We start from the raw sequence: 15,191 nt of genomic DNA, 5'->3' as shown, positions 1-15,191 counted from the left end.
GGACAATCGCCGTATTGTGCCCACTTTCTGTGAAACTAGCCATGTTATTGTTTTCATATTTTGCCAAATTAATGTAAATGTGTGATGTTAAACTTTGATTCTGCAAATAAATGACCGCATTCATTTGATGGGTCAAAGATAAATAACGTCTCTCGTTACATTTCTGTTAAACTCAATGCACGACATTTACACAGTCAGAAAAATGAAGAACTCGTGAAAATGTATGAATATATCCTGCATATGTCATACTACTCCATGAAATTTGGAAACAACAGATTTTTCCCTTAAAATGATACATTCTCTCAGTTTAAACTTTTGATCTGTGATTTGTGTTCTATTCTGAATAAAATATTAGATTTTGGCACCTCCACATCATTGCATTCAGTTTTTATTCACAATCTGTTTAGTGTCCCAACTTTTTTGGAATCTGGTTTTTTATCTTAGATCTTATTACTGTTTTTTCTTTTACATTTTTATAATTTTGTTGGCTGTAACTGGGACCTTGTATACACAATTTTTTGTTCCACCACATGTACCACATGTGGTGGAATGACAAATAATGAATCTTGAATCCTTGAACAAATGGCAGTTGTGATGAGGTCGCAAGGGCCGCCACAACAGCTATTCCCGGGATAATCTCACAAAAATTGATTTGAGAAATAATTATTTTAAGCCCATGTAAATATGTGTTAAGAATAATTATCATATTCACAGAGACGACATGAGAATGTCATTTGAACCAGTTGTTTTAATGAAGAGATGGGTCCCAACTCATGTCTGTAACTGGGCAGGTTGAGTGCAGCGCAGCTCAATACTGAACAAACAATTCTGGGTCAAAAACAATGCAGTAAAAACAAAGCAGTATTTAGAAGCACAATATATGTCACATTTCTTCCCCTGTCTGCCATAGTTTTGTCACTCATGCTTTGTTTAAGCTGCCAAGCTCAGTTTTGCTTATCACCCATCTTTCAACACTTCCTGCTCCTGTCACTCCATGCCACGCCCCCTAGTTACCTCACTACAATCAGCCTTCATACCGTTCACCTGTTCCCTGCCTTATTTAAGTTTCAGATTCTCAGTCCTCCAATGAGAAGCAGTAATTTTTCCAATTTGTATACCAGGCAAGGATCCAAGTCAAGCTAGTAGTTATAGACCAATAGCATTGATCTCTCATAAGTTATGGAGAAAATGATTAATGAAAGATTAATTTATTATATAGAAACAAAATGCATGTTAAAAGTATATCAGAATGGCAATAGTAAATGAAGAAGTACTCTTGATCCTGCCATATTGTTGGAGGATGAGATAAGGAAAGCATTTGTTAATGAAGAAAGTCCAATTGCTGTATTTTTTTGATATAGAGAAGGCGTTTGACGTGATGTGGAAGCAAGGGCTTTTAATTAAGCTAAATATACTTGGATTAGGGCAGCACTGTGGCGCAACTGGTAGAGCTGCTGCCTCTCTCCGAGCAGGTCTCTGGTTCAAATCCCGGTCCGGGGGCCTTTCTGGGTGGAGTTTGCATGTTCTCTTTGTGCATGTGTGGGTTTTCTCAGGGTACTCCGGTTTCTTCCCATAGACCAAAAACATGCATGTTAGCTGAATGGTAACTCTAAAATTGTCCCTAGGTGTGAGTGAGAGAGTGAATGATTGTTTGTCTCGTTTGTCTCTATGTGGCCCTGCGATGGACTTGCGACCTGTTCAGGGTGTACCCCGCCTCTCACACAATGATTGCCGGACATGGGCACCTGCGACCCCCTTGACCCAAAATGGAAGACGCAGGTAGAAGATAATTGATGGTTGGATACTTGGACTAAATGGAAACATTTTCAAATGGACAAGATGTTTTTTTAACAATTGGAAAAATTTGTGTTAGAGTAGGAGCTGAATTTAGTTAATTTAGAGTATGTAGTTGAAAATGGTACTACACAAGGAAGCATTGTTAGCCCAATACTTTTTTCATTTATGATAAATGATGTATTTCATCGTATTGATCAGAACTTTGGAATTTCATTGTTTGCAGATGATGAGATTTTATGAAAAAGAGGAAGGAATTGTGAATTTATTGATAATAAAATACAAGAGGCAATATTGGAGGTAGAGTTATGGGCTTTGAAATGGGGGTTCAGGTTCTCAGTGGCAAAAACTAAAGCAGCTATATTTACTAAAAGGATAAGGCCAATTGAAATAAATCTTGAGAAGTATAGGGAACAGTTGGAAATTGTGGAGTCATTCAAATATCTGGGGATTTTGTTTGATAAAAAACTTACATGGGGAAGTCATATTGGAAAATTATTGGTAAATCCAAAAAAGTTCTCAATATCATGAGATGCTCCTCCCTGGGCTGCCACCTTACTGTGGTGGAGGGGATTGAGGGTCCCAATGATCCTAGGAGCTATGCTGTCAGGGCTTTATGCCCCTAGTAGGGTCACCAAAGGCAAAAAGGTCCTAGGTGAGGGACCAGACAAAGTGCAGCCCAAAGACCCCTATGATGAGAAAAAGAAATGGACTTGATGTTCCCTCGCCCAGACGTGGGTCACCGGGGCCCCACTCTAAAGCCAGGCCTGGAGGTGGGGCACGCAGGCGAGTGCCTGGTGGCCGGGCTTTTACCCATGGAGCTTGGCCGGGCACAGCCCGAAGAGGAGATGTGGGTCCCCCTTCCCATGGGCTCACCACCTGTGAGAGGGGCCAAAGGGGTCGGGTGTAATGTGTGATGGGCGGTGGCCGAGGGCGAGGACCCTGGCGGTCTGATCCTCGGCTACAAAAGCTGGCTATTGGGACGTGGAATGTCACCTCACTGGTGAGGAAGGAGCCTGAGCTGGTGTGTGAGGTTGAGAGGTTCCGGCTAGAAATAGTCGGACTCACCTCTACGCATGGCTCTGGAACCAGTTTCCTTGAGAGGGGTTGGACACTCTTCCACTCTGGAGTTGCCCCTGGTGAGAGCCACTGAGCAGGAGTGGGCATACTTATTGCCCCCCATCTTGGTGCCTGTGTGTTGGGGTTCACCCCAGTGAATGAGAGGGTGGCCTCCCTCCGCCTACGTGTGGGGGGACGGGTTCTAACTGTCATTTGTGCTTATGCACCAAGCAGCAGTTCAGATTATACATCCTTTTTGGAGTTCTTGGAGGGGGTACTGAAAAGTGCACATCCTAGGGACTCCCTTGTTCTGCTGGGGGACTTCAGTGCTCACGTGGGCAATGACAGTGAGACCTTGAGGGATGTGGTTGGGAGGAATGGCCCCCCTGATATGAACCAGAGTGGTGTTCTGTTGTTGGACTTCTGTGCTCGTCATGGATTGTCAATAACAAACACCATGTTCAAGCATAAGGGTGTCCATATGTGCTCTTGGTACCAAGACACCCTAGGCCGCAGTTTGATGATCGACTTTGTCGTCATCTGATCTGCAGCCACATGTCTTGGACACTTGGGTGAAGACAGGGGCGGAGCTGTCCACTGATCACTACTTGGTGGTGAGTTGGCTCCAATGGTGGGGGAGGATGCCGGTCAGACCTGGCACACCCAAACGAATTGTAAGTGTTTGCTGGGAATGTCTGGCAGAGTCTCCTGTGAGACGGAGCTTTAACTCCCACCTCCGGGAGAACTTCAAACATGTTCTGGGGGACGTGAGGGACATTGAGTCCGAGTGGGCCATGTTCCGTGCCTCGATTGTCGAAGCGGCTTACCGGAGCTGTGGCCACAAGGTTGTCGGTGCCTGTCACGGCGGCAACCCTCGAACCCGGTGGTGGACACCGTCGGTGAGGGATGCTGTCAGGCTGAAGAAGGAGTCCTATCAGGACTTTTTGGCCTGTGGGACCCCGGAAGCAGCTGATGGGTACCGGCAGTCCAAGCGACATGCGGCTCAGTTGGTTGCTGAGGCAAAAACTTTGGCATGGGAGGAGTTCGGAGAGGCCATGGTGAATGACTTCTGAACGGCTTCGAGGCGATTCTGGTCCACCATCTGACATCTCGGGGGGGGGCAGTACGCCACCAACACTGTTTATAGTGGGAGTGGTGTGCTACTGACCTCAATTCGGGATGTCGTGGGTCGGTGGGCAGAATACTTTGAAGACCTCCTCAATCCCACCAGCACGTCTTCCACTGAGGAGGCGGAGCCTGGGGACTCTGGGTCGGGCCCTCCAATCTCTGGTGCTGAGGTCACCGAGGTGGTTAAAAAGCTCCTCTGTGGCAGGGCCCCAGGGGTGGATGAGATTCGCCCGGCGTTCCTTAAGGCTCTGGATGTTGTAGGGTTGTGTTGGCTTACGTGACTCTGCAATATTACGTGGACATCTGGGAAAGTTCCCCTGGAACAGCAGACCGGGGTAGTGGTCCCCCAATTCAAAAAGGGGGACCGTGGAGTGTGTTCCAACTACAGGGGTATCACGCTCTTATGCCTCCCTGGTAGGGTCTATTTGGAGGTTCTGGGTTCTGGAGAGGACGGTCTGTCGGATAGTCGAATCTCGGATTCAGGAGGAGCAATACGTTTTTTTGTCCTGGTCATGGAACACTGGACTAGCTCTACACTCTCAGCAGAGTCCTGGAGGGTGCGTGGGAGTTTGCCCAACCGGTCTACATGTGCTTTGTAGACTTGGAGAAGGCATTTGACCGCATCCCTCGGGGAAACCTGTGGGGGGTACTCTGGGAGTATGGGGTACCGGGCCCTTTGATATGGGCTGTTAGGTCCCTGTATGACCGGTGTCAGAGCCTGGTCCGCATTGCCGGGAGTAAGTCTGGCTTGTTCCTGGTGAGAGTTGGACTCCACCAAGGTTGCCCTTTGTCACCGATTCTGTTCATAACTTTTATGGACAGAATTTCTAGGCACAGCCAAGGTGTTGAGGGGATCCATTTTGGTGGCCTTAGGATTGCGTCTCTGCTTTTTGCAGATGATGTGGTCTTGTTGGCTTCATCAGATCGTGATCTACAGCTTTTGCTGGAGCGGTTCGCAGCCGAGTGAGACGCGGCCGGGATGAAGATCAGTTCCTCCAAATTCGAGGCCATAGTCTTCGCAGCCGAGTGAGACTCGGCTGGGATGAAGATCAGTTCCTCCAAATCCGAGGCCATAGTCTTGAGCCGGAAAAGGGTAGAGTGCCCTCTCCGGGTCAGGGAGGAGGTCCTGCCCCAAGTGGAGGAGTTAAAGTATCTTGGGGTATTGTTCACGAATGATGGAAAAATGGAACGTGAGATTGATAGGTGGATAGGTGCAGCGTCTGCAGTGACGCGGGTGTTATACAGGTCTGTCGTGGTGAAGAGAGAGCTGAGTCAAAAGGCAAAGCTCTCAATTTATCGATCGATATACGTTCCTACCCTCATCTATGGTCATGAGCTTTGGGTTGTTACTGAAAGAACAAGATCTCAGATACAAGCGGCCGAAATGAGTTTTCTCTGCAGGTTGTCTGGGCTCTCCCTTAGAGATAGGGTGAGAAGCTCGACCATCCAGGAGGGACTCAGAATAGTCCCTTAGCTGCTTCTCCACATCAAGAGAAGCCAGTTGAGGTGGTTCAGGCATCTGTTTAGGATGCCTCCTGGACACCTCCCTGGTGAGGTGTTCCGGACACGTCCCATCGGGAGGAGGCCCAGAGGAAGATCCAGGACACGCTGGAGGAACTGTTTCTCCGCTGGCCTGGGAACGCCTTGGGATTCCCCCGGAGGAGCTGGACCTAGTGGCTGAGGCGAGGGAAGTCTGGGCCTCCCTACTTAGGCAGCTACTCCCGCTACCTGACCCCGGATAAGTGGAAGAAAATTGATGGATGGATGGATATCATGAGATGTCCTAGAGGTAAAGAGTGGGGTGCAGATAGACATGTGATGAAAACATATATCTATGATAAGATCAATTCTGGATTATGGATGTCTGGTCAGCAGCAGTTTTACTCCTCAAAAAATTAGATATAATACAATATCAAGCATTGAGATTATGTTGTGGTGCAGTCAAGTCTACACCCGTTGCTGCATTACAAGTTGAGATGGGAGAGATGCCATTGCACCTCTGAAGGAAACAGCTGGCAGTAGTGTATTGGGTCAAATTAAAAGGATATAAGGATATCCATCCTACAAAAACTGTTCTTCAATTAAGTCAAGAGAAAGAGAAAGGTCAGTATAGGAGTTTTGGATGGACTATTGGAAAACTTAAATAAGATTAAATTGGACCAAATGAATGTAAGCCCTACAATGGCATTTTCAGTTCCACTTCCTTGGGTTCTGGGGGAAACAATTATTGATACTCACTTGTTAAAAGTAAAACAAAGAAAAATGCTCAGTAAGCTTGATGTTGAAACTCATTTACAATCTAATTACCCTGTGTATCAAAAAAATTATACTGATGCTTCAAAAATTGGACATAGGGTAGGAGTTGCTTTTATTGAACCTGAAATAGGTTACATGTCTAATCAAAGGATGAGTGATAAATTATCTGTATTTACTGATGAATTAATAGTTATCTTATTAGCATTAAGGTGGGTTGAAAGTATTAAATATACGTCTATATTAATTGCTACAGACTCCAGTAGTGCAATCTGCAGTATAAAGCTTGCTTATTCTCAATCAAGGCATGATATTATATTAGAAATTTTACACTGTTTAGAATAAAAAGATCAGGAGTTTTAGTAAGATTAATTTGGGTCACTGGCAGCACGGTGGCATAACTGGTAGAGCTGCTGCCCCTCAGCAAGCAGGTCCCTGGTTCAAATCCCGGTCCGGGGGCCTTTCTGGGTGGAGTTTGCATGTTCTCTCCGTGCATGCGTGGGTTCTCTTCAGGTACTCCGGTTTCCTCCCACAGACCAAAAACGTGCATGTTGGGTTGATTGATGACTCTAAATTGTCTCTAGGTGTGAGTGAGAGTGTGAATGGTTGTTTGTCTCGTTTGTTTCTGTGTGGCCCTGTGATGGACTTGTGACCCGTCCAGGATGTACCCCGCCCCTCGCACAATGATTGCCGAACATGGGCACCGGCGACCCCCGTGACCCAAAATGGAAGAAGTGGGTAAAAGATAATGGATTGATGGTTGTATGGATTTTATTGAGGGCTATAACTGGGACCCCATGTACATAATCTTGTATCACCACATGTACCTGTGGTACATGTGTTGCAAACGACAACAAAGAAACTCAGACTTGGACTCTGATTATCATGACCTCATGGAGGTATTCAATAAAATAAAACCTACTTCTTTGCCTGCCCACAGACCTTACAACTGCATAATTCGACCTTCAGCATCACCTGCTTGGGCTGTTTTTTTTTCTTCCTTTGTGGGTAAGAAGGATTGGTCTCTCCCTACTTACATTGATTTACTGGGGACTTAACAAGATTACAGTAAAAAATAAGTACCCCTTACCACTCGTGACATCAGCTTTTGATCTTATTCAAAGAGCTACCATATTCACAAAACTTTTCTTGAGAAAAGCTTACCACCTTATTCATATAAAGAAGGGGGATGAATGGAAAACTGCTTTCAACACCCCCACTGGACATTATGAATATTTAGTCATGCCCTTTGGACTAACCAATGCCCCTGCAGTTTTCAATCCCTCGTTAATGATGATCTCAGAGACATGGTCAAACTGTATGTGTTTATTTATTTGGATGACATTCTCCTTCTTTTCAAAAGACATTAACTCTCACAAGAAACATTAGATCTGTTCTGCTAAGACTTCTTCAAAACAATCAGTTTGCAAAAGCTGAAAAATGAATTTCATCAGTCATCCACTTCATTCCTGGGCTTTATCATTTCACCTAATAAGATTAACATGGACATTAACAAAGTTTCTGCCATGCTGGACTGACCAACACCAAAAGACAGAAAACAATTACAGAGGTTCTTAGGCTTTGTTAACTTCTACAGAAAATTCATTAAAAGTTAGTCTTATCTCAGCTCCTCTTCATGCCCTTACCTCTTCCAAGACCAAGTTTTGTTAGAACGATCAAGCTTAACATGCATTCACCACACTTAAAGGACTATTTTCCTCTGCTCTCATCCTGCGCTCACCTGACCCTGATAGACAGTTTATTGTAGAGTTGATGCATCTAGCACAGGAGTTGGTGCTGTCCTTAGCCAGCGTAACGCTGAAGGGAAAACTCACACCTGTGCCTTTTTTTCCTTAAGTCTGTCTCCAGCAGAGCGAATCTATGATGTGGGTGAACAAGAGCTTCTGGCAGTCAATTTGGCGCTCAAGGAGTGGAGGCACTGGCTGGAGGGTGCCAGAGAGCCTTTTCAGGTTTGGACAGATCATGAAAACTTGGAATATTTAAACTGGTAAAAGACTTTCCCCCAGGTGGGCCTTGTTTTTTTGTCAGTTCGACTTCACTCTCTTACAGACCTGGATCCAGGAACGTCAAACTGGTTGCGCTCTCACGGATGATGGAGGATAATTACGGCCTCACACCCAGCAAAGAGGTGGAATTTATTATTTCCAGTAATGTGCGACTCTATGTCACTCAGCTTGAGTCAGAGTCAGAGATACTTTTATTGTCATTCGCACCTCATGTGGTGCATGTGGTGGAGCGAAATTATGTACACAGGGTCCCAGTTACATCCAACAATAAATTGGATCTTAAATCTTGAGGAGAAGATTAAGCAGGTTAACCAGACCCAACCACCTCCACCTGACTGTCCCAAGAACCATATATTGTACCTGCATGCCATGTCAATAAGGAACTCCAACTCTGCCATCAATCTTGTTTGTTTTGCCACCCAGGTATAACCAAGACCCTGGTCCTTGTTAGAGCCCATTTCTGGTGAAGGGACCTGGTTAATGTTAAGGATTTTGTCTCCTCATGTTGCCAGGCTAAGACATCTAGAAGCATCTAGGGCAGCTGTGGCTGAGTGGTTAGAGCAGTCGTCCTCCAATGCAAGAGTTGGGGGTTCGAATCCACCAGCAGTCACATGCTGAAGTGTCCCTGGGCAGGACACTGAACCCCTCATTGCCTCCGATGTGTATCCCATTGGTGTATGAATGTGATAAAGCACTGATTAATCTCTTTAGAATGGGTTGTTGAATTAGCTTTGTAGAGATCTAGTAGAGTGCTGTATGAATGGGTAAAGGACAACACAGATTGTAGTGTAAAGTGCTTTGAGTATCTTGATCAGATAGAAAGGCGCTATATAAGTACAGTCCATTTACATCTAGATGCCCACTTGCAGATCTGTTATGTCTTCTTCCTATCCCTTCACGCCCTTGGTCTCATATCGCCATGGATTGTATCACAGGCCTCCCCTCATGCTGGTAATGCTGTCATTCTCACTATTGTGAACCGTTTTTCAAAGATGGTTCACATATTACCTCTTAAAAAGCTCCCTTTGGCAAAAGATTTGGAGGAGGTCATAGTAATGGAGGGTTTTTTTTTTGTCTCCATGGACTTCCAATAGGCATTGTTTCTGACCGTGGCCCCCAATTTATTTCACAGTTTTGGAAGAAGTTTTGTACACTCCTAGGAATCACTGTGTGATGGACTGAGCAGTAAAATAACAGTCAGGCACAGGTTAAGTCCAAAAATATATATTTTTTAATTAACCAAAAATAAACAAAACAAACAAAAACAAAAAACTTGAATAAATCATAACAGATCACAAAATTGGGCCCATAAAAGAGATCAACATAACTGAACTGTACGCAAACAAACAAACTTGGTAAATGAGACAAATGGGAGATTTATATACTGGCTGATCAGCCCACAAAGACACATAAAGGTAAAACACACAAACACCTAACTGAAACCAACATAAGGAAATCCCATTTCCTCCTCATGATCCTAAGTTGTGGTATGACCCAATCTGCAGGTCTCCATATAGGTTTGCTCCTCCCCTTTTTTAACTCTTTGTTCCCCTGAAGGACTGGAGCAGCTGGCACTGAGATAACTTAAAAAAACAGAAAGATTAAATCAAATCAAACACACAACACTATAAACAAGAATTTGCGCACTTATTCTAGCATACATTGCCATATAATTATGTAAATAAATTCTAAACAAAACATGTATTTCTTTGTTACTCTGGAAATTATATCCTATATTTAAAGAAACAAAAAAGTATGGTGAATTACACAATAATCTATTGTAGCAGTGTGATGATGAGACATTACTCCCTTCGTGTGGCTGTAACTTCAGCCATCAGACACTGTAAGCCTCTCCTCTGGTTTCCACCCCCAGTCTACCCATAAGTCCTGTCTACCCATAGTGCAACCTTCAGGTGCCAGCAGACCTGGGGGAGAGCCAGAAGAGCTCTCATCAAGACATCTGCCATCTAAATCAGGGGTACCAACCAATGTCGCTCCCAGAACCCACCCTACCAGTGGGCCAGAAGGTCTGACTCTCTGCTAAAGACCTTCCTCTCAGGGTGGAGTCTCATAAATTGACAACCCGCTTCATGGGCTCCTTTCCCAATGCCAAGGTGATTAACCCAGTGGCTGTACGACTTCAACTGCCTTGCTCCCTCAAGGTGCACCCAACCTTCCACGTCTCCAGGGTCAAACCCCTGCTTTCGTCACGTTTACTCACAGTAAGTAAATGTCCAGCGTTCATGCCACAGTCTCGTTTCTCTTCCTGGTTTTGACCTCACGTCTGTTTCACGGATTCCTCGCCTTGCTTGCTCCTTGTCTGTCTTGGATTATCTGCTCTGCTCATGGTAACGACCTCTACTTCCTCTATAATTACCATGACTTCTGGATTTCATCGCAACTTTGGCTTCGAGCCTCTGACCACCTGTGTGTCAACCTCGCCTGTCTCTCTGGACCTGCCATTTGGATCTCCCTCAATGCTGTTCATTTCTCAGCTCTGTTTCAAAGTTGGTTCATCTTCATTCATTAATTCGACCTTTATTTACACAGATATATCACATTGAGCCTCGAAGATTCATTTACAAGTGAGATCTGTTTAGAAAGACAAAAAAGTAATGAAACTGGACACGTAGGAATTGGAGACATAAAAAAAATCCTATCAAACTCTTTCTTCTTGGCTGAGAATGAACACTAATATTAAAAAAAAAATAACCTTGCATATAGAAACACATAGAAACACATAGTGACGTAGACATTCCGCAGCAAGAGGGAGACAACGAGAATGGTGAAACGTCCAAGGACGATAAGGATGGAATAATCAATCAGTTCCTTCCGGTGAGATCTGTAAACATTCTCGAGGGATGTCGGGAAATGGCCAAGGATAACACCTATGGGAATCCAAGAGTCCTGAAATGATGACACAACTGAGCAGCTGAATGTTTATTCAGCTGCTTTCCTCTTCACCACTGGTGACATCACCACAACCAACTCCTTCAAGGAAATGATCCCTCACCTGTCAGTTTTGGTTGGTGACTATCATCAAAACAAAATGAATTTTTACCATAGAATTCCTGCTCATGAACTCTTCTGGCTCTTTGGATTGTGCCGGCCCAAGGACCTCCACCAGAAACAATTGATTAATAAACATTTTAAACCTTCCTGTTGTCTGTGATCTGGTTTGAATCACTAAACCTGGTTCTTGTCAATGTATGCATTATCCACAAGTTTAACAAGTAATATGCCAATGTCAGTGATGTGCAGTCAGGGGAGGCAGGTGAGGCTATGCCTCATCTGTCATCATGACAAGTAAAATACTAATAATGATAAGAGAAAATGCATGTAACCACTTGACTGTTCTATAAAACTGTTTTCAACACGTTAGTGGTCAAAATTGTGGAATTTATGCTTTGCTTATTGAAACACATGGAAGAAATGCCGGGTGAGGTATTGTAGTGCTCTGGTTCACCTCTGCTGGCGCTGTGTCATATACAATATATAAAGTAGGCAGTTGGTGCATGCCAATTGCTGTCTCTCTTTATTTCACCAATATACATGTTAGATTACATATGTGCTACACATGTTGATGTTCTACAGTCTGTCTAATCTATTGAATGAATGTGTGTGACATATTTCTTCTTTCTAATCAGTCATAATGCACGCTGAAAATTCACAGAAGTGCGGCAGAATATACCTTGCCACACCAATAGGGGGCAATGCTGCCCCATAGTGACAATGAAGCAGTGCAGTCACTGTGCTTCTGTTACAGAGGGGCAGGGGTGTGTAGCAAATCCGTACACTCATTTAAATTTGTTTAGACAAAATAGAAGATCATATCTCAAAACTAAAGGATTTTTCTAAAATCATCATAAATGTTCCACACTCATTCATCTTAAAATAAATGTAAGATAATAGGTTTTATATTTTTTTTATTTAAAAAGAAAAGAGTATATTTAATTAATACCTAATTAGATGCCTTTTAAAAAAGGCTAAACTGATATATAAGCTTCTATTTTGGGTTCATATATGTGAGCATCCGATTCCAGATGAGTCAGCCTCACCTGTCACAAGCCTCACTGCACGTCACTGGCCGATGTCCCCCCCCCCCCCCCTACCATCACTGAGGGATTTGATTAATAAATGTTTTGTAGGTTTTGAGATTAAAATTTTCTGGACTGTAACTGAACAGGAAATTAACGTAAACCTTAATGTTTTGGTTCAAGATATTCAAGTCTGTAGGCGTTGCACTGTGGAGTAGACGTGTTTTTTAAAATGTATTTATTGCTTGTTCGAGGCAGAGCAAAGTGATAGATCCGGGTGAGTGGAGGGAGCAATTTTATCCACCACCAGGCACAATAGCAGCGGCAGGGGGTGGCCTAAGGTGGCCTTGGAAATCCAATTTTTCAAAATAACCTTTCTTACACCTAGATTCATCAACACACCAAAATGAAAGTTTGTACCGCCACTTTTAAAGTTATCCAGCTCACAACATGCATGAACAGATGAACATATTTCTAATTCTCCCTCTTCGCTTCGCAACAGAGGACAGTAAAGTGAGGAATGATCTTTTTTATGCTGCTCTTATATTGAAAACTTGAGCTGGAGTCAGTGCTCCTATATGCAGGTGTGTAAGACTCCATATGAGCATTTTTATTCTGAACAGATGTCTTGGCAATAATTAGGATAAATAAATTGTAGCACTGATTAGTTTAAAAGCAAATAAATATATAGGGCTTTGAACTTGGGTCTTTCAAATACATGCTGTATTGTCAATTGCATAAACATGTCACATTATGTTTGGGTATGTGCTCCAATTATGACGTAACATTGAAAAAACTGTGGATCGTCAATGCTTTTGTCTTTACAGATTTCTGTTTTGTTTTTTGTATTTGATTCAACCAGGGAGCTGTTGGTTTGTCCTTCTGCAACAACCTGGCAGGTACCAGAGAGGATGACAGTGGGACTAGCTCACCCAAGGTAGCTTTGTTGCCACAGAAGTTATTACAAAAAAACATTGGTTTAGAAAAAAACATTGCCATTATTACATGGAAATTAGACTAAACATTTTGATAAATAATTTCAAGCACTTATCAGTTTTCACGCAAAGTATTCTCTTTGGCTGTGAATCCTAAAATTCTGATATCCCACGTGTAATAGGACATGGACAGATCGGATATAGATGAAGACCAGGAAGAGCTCAACAACACGGAGGAAGAGAAGAGGGAGGAAGGGTCTAATTTTACCCCAAACCTTCTAAACCAACTTGACTTCTACCAAGACAACCCATTTACTAACTGCAAGACTGATGGTGCGTATCGAATATGGGGCTTAAAGGGAAACACATTGATTCTTATTTCATGCCTTTTTTTTTTTTCTATTTTATAACTTAAGACCTCGGTCAACCACCGACCCATTCAACTTTCGAATCGGTTTTCCGTGCTTAGTGAGACACCTGCCAAGGAGCAGACCCTGGTTATTGGCAGCTCCATAGTCCGAAACGTGGCACCTGTGACTCAAACCACAGTCAAACGCATTCCAGGGGCCAGATCAGGCAACATTGAATCCCACCTGAAACTACTGGCTCAAGCCAAGGCTAAATACAGTAAAATCATTATTCACGTCGGCGAAAATGCCACTCAGCTATGCGAATCAGTGATCACTAAAATTAATGTTGCTTCGCTGTGTAACTTTGCAAAAACTATGTCTGACTCCGTAGTTTTCTCCGGCCCCCTCCCCAACCTGTCCAGCAATAATGTTTAGCCGTATGTTGGCTTTCAACTGCTGGGCATCCATGTGGTTTTCTAAAAACAACATAGGATTTGTAGACAACTGGGGAGCATTTTGGAGAAAACCCAGTGTGATGCGGAGAGCTGGAATCCATCCCACCTTAAATGGAGCAGCACTTCTCTCTAAAAACTTTGCTGATTCAGTTGGACATCCAGATTATTGATGGGGGGGTGGGGGTAGCAGCTTACTGTAAGTAGGGAGGCTGTCAGGAGCGTGGCTTCACTTCGACAGGGTGCTGGCTGGTCGGCCTGATGTGACATTCATGGTGGGGGGGTGCTGTGTGTGTGGGGGTGCATGGGCGGCATGCCGAGACCTCTCCGGGCCTGGGGCCGGCTTGCGGTCACTGTTGGGTGGGTGGGGTGCATGGACGGCCCGACAGAGGCTCTGTCGGGCTGTCTCTGTGTGCCTGTTTGTCTCAGGTTGGGTTTTAGGTGGTCCCCTCTCTTGGATCAGTTTTGGCCCCCCCATTTGTGCTCCCCTCCGGTGGTGCCCCCCCCTGCCACCGGTGCATTGGCGGCTCTCAGCAGCTGGGGCTGGGTGGTGGGGTGTGTGCAGGCCTGTCCTGGTGGCTGCCTGCGGGGGCCTGGGTGCCCTGGCTCTGTTGGGCCTCTGTTGGCGGGTGGTATGACCTCAGGACTCAGGGCTTGGTGTCCATGGCCAGATCCACTCTGGAGGGGCGGGTTGCTGGCGGGGCCTGTTGATTCGTCGCTACAGCCTTCTGGGGTTTCTGCATTGTGGTTGCTGGGGATCGCCCGGGGCTTCCCTTTGCTTCTCTCTCTGGGGGGTGCGGGTGTATCTGTTGGGGACTCCCAGAGTTCCGGGCTTGGGGACCACTGTGTGTCTGTGGTTCCGGTCTTCCCTGTGTTACCTTCGTGTCCTGTGGGGACGGGTTTATGGGTCCCCACATCCACTATTGAACATTTTTATGAGAAACCTTATAGTGATATGCATGCTCACACAGGTGCTTAGATTCAGGTGTTTATCAGATACACACTCAGTTGGGTTGTGGTGGCCATCAAATATATATTGTATTACCATGTAATGTATAAACACTTTCTAATAATGTTATAAGTATCATTATATATGTTTTTTGTTGTTGTGGTTTCTCGGTTTTGTCATTTTTTGGTGTGTTTTTTTTCCCGCAGG

At 44.5% G+C, this 15,191-nt stretch overlaps 1 protein-coding gene across 1 annotated transcript in view; it reads left to right on the top strand.

The window, feature by feature from the left end:
* LOC119414858 (epidermal growth factor receptor substrate 15) overlaps positions 1–14,018 on the top strand; it is a 50,851-nt gene extending 36,833 nt beyond the window's left edge. The window contains exons 5-7 of the mRNA XM_037681979.1: positions 13,161–13,235; positions 13,416–13,566; positions 13,975–14,018. Coding sequence (XP_037537907.1) covers positions 13,161–13,235; positions 13,416–13,566; positions 13,975–14,018 — 270 coding nt within the window. The remainder of the gene's footprint in view (positions 1–13,160; positions 13,236–13,415; positions 13,567–13,974) is intronic.
* Positions 14,019–15,191: the final 1,173 nt, after the last annotated feature.

The sequence above is a fragment of the Nematolebias whitei genome, chromosome 9 (genome assembly GCF_014905685.2).
Source record: "Nematolebias whitei isolate Nwh7 chromosome 9, NemWhi1, whole genome shotgun sequence".
In the NCBI taxonomy this organism is placed as follows: Eukaryota; Metazoa; Chordata; class Actinopteri; order Cyprinodontiformes; family Rivulidae; genus Nematolebias; species Nematolebias whitei.
This window is presented reverse-complemented; position numbering and strand designations above follow the sequence as displayed.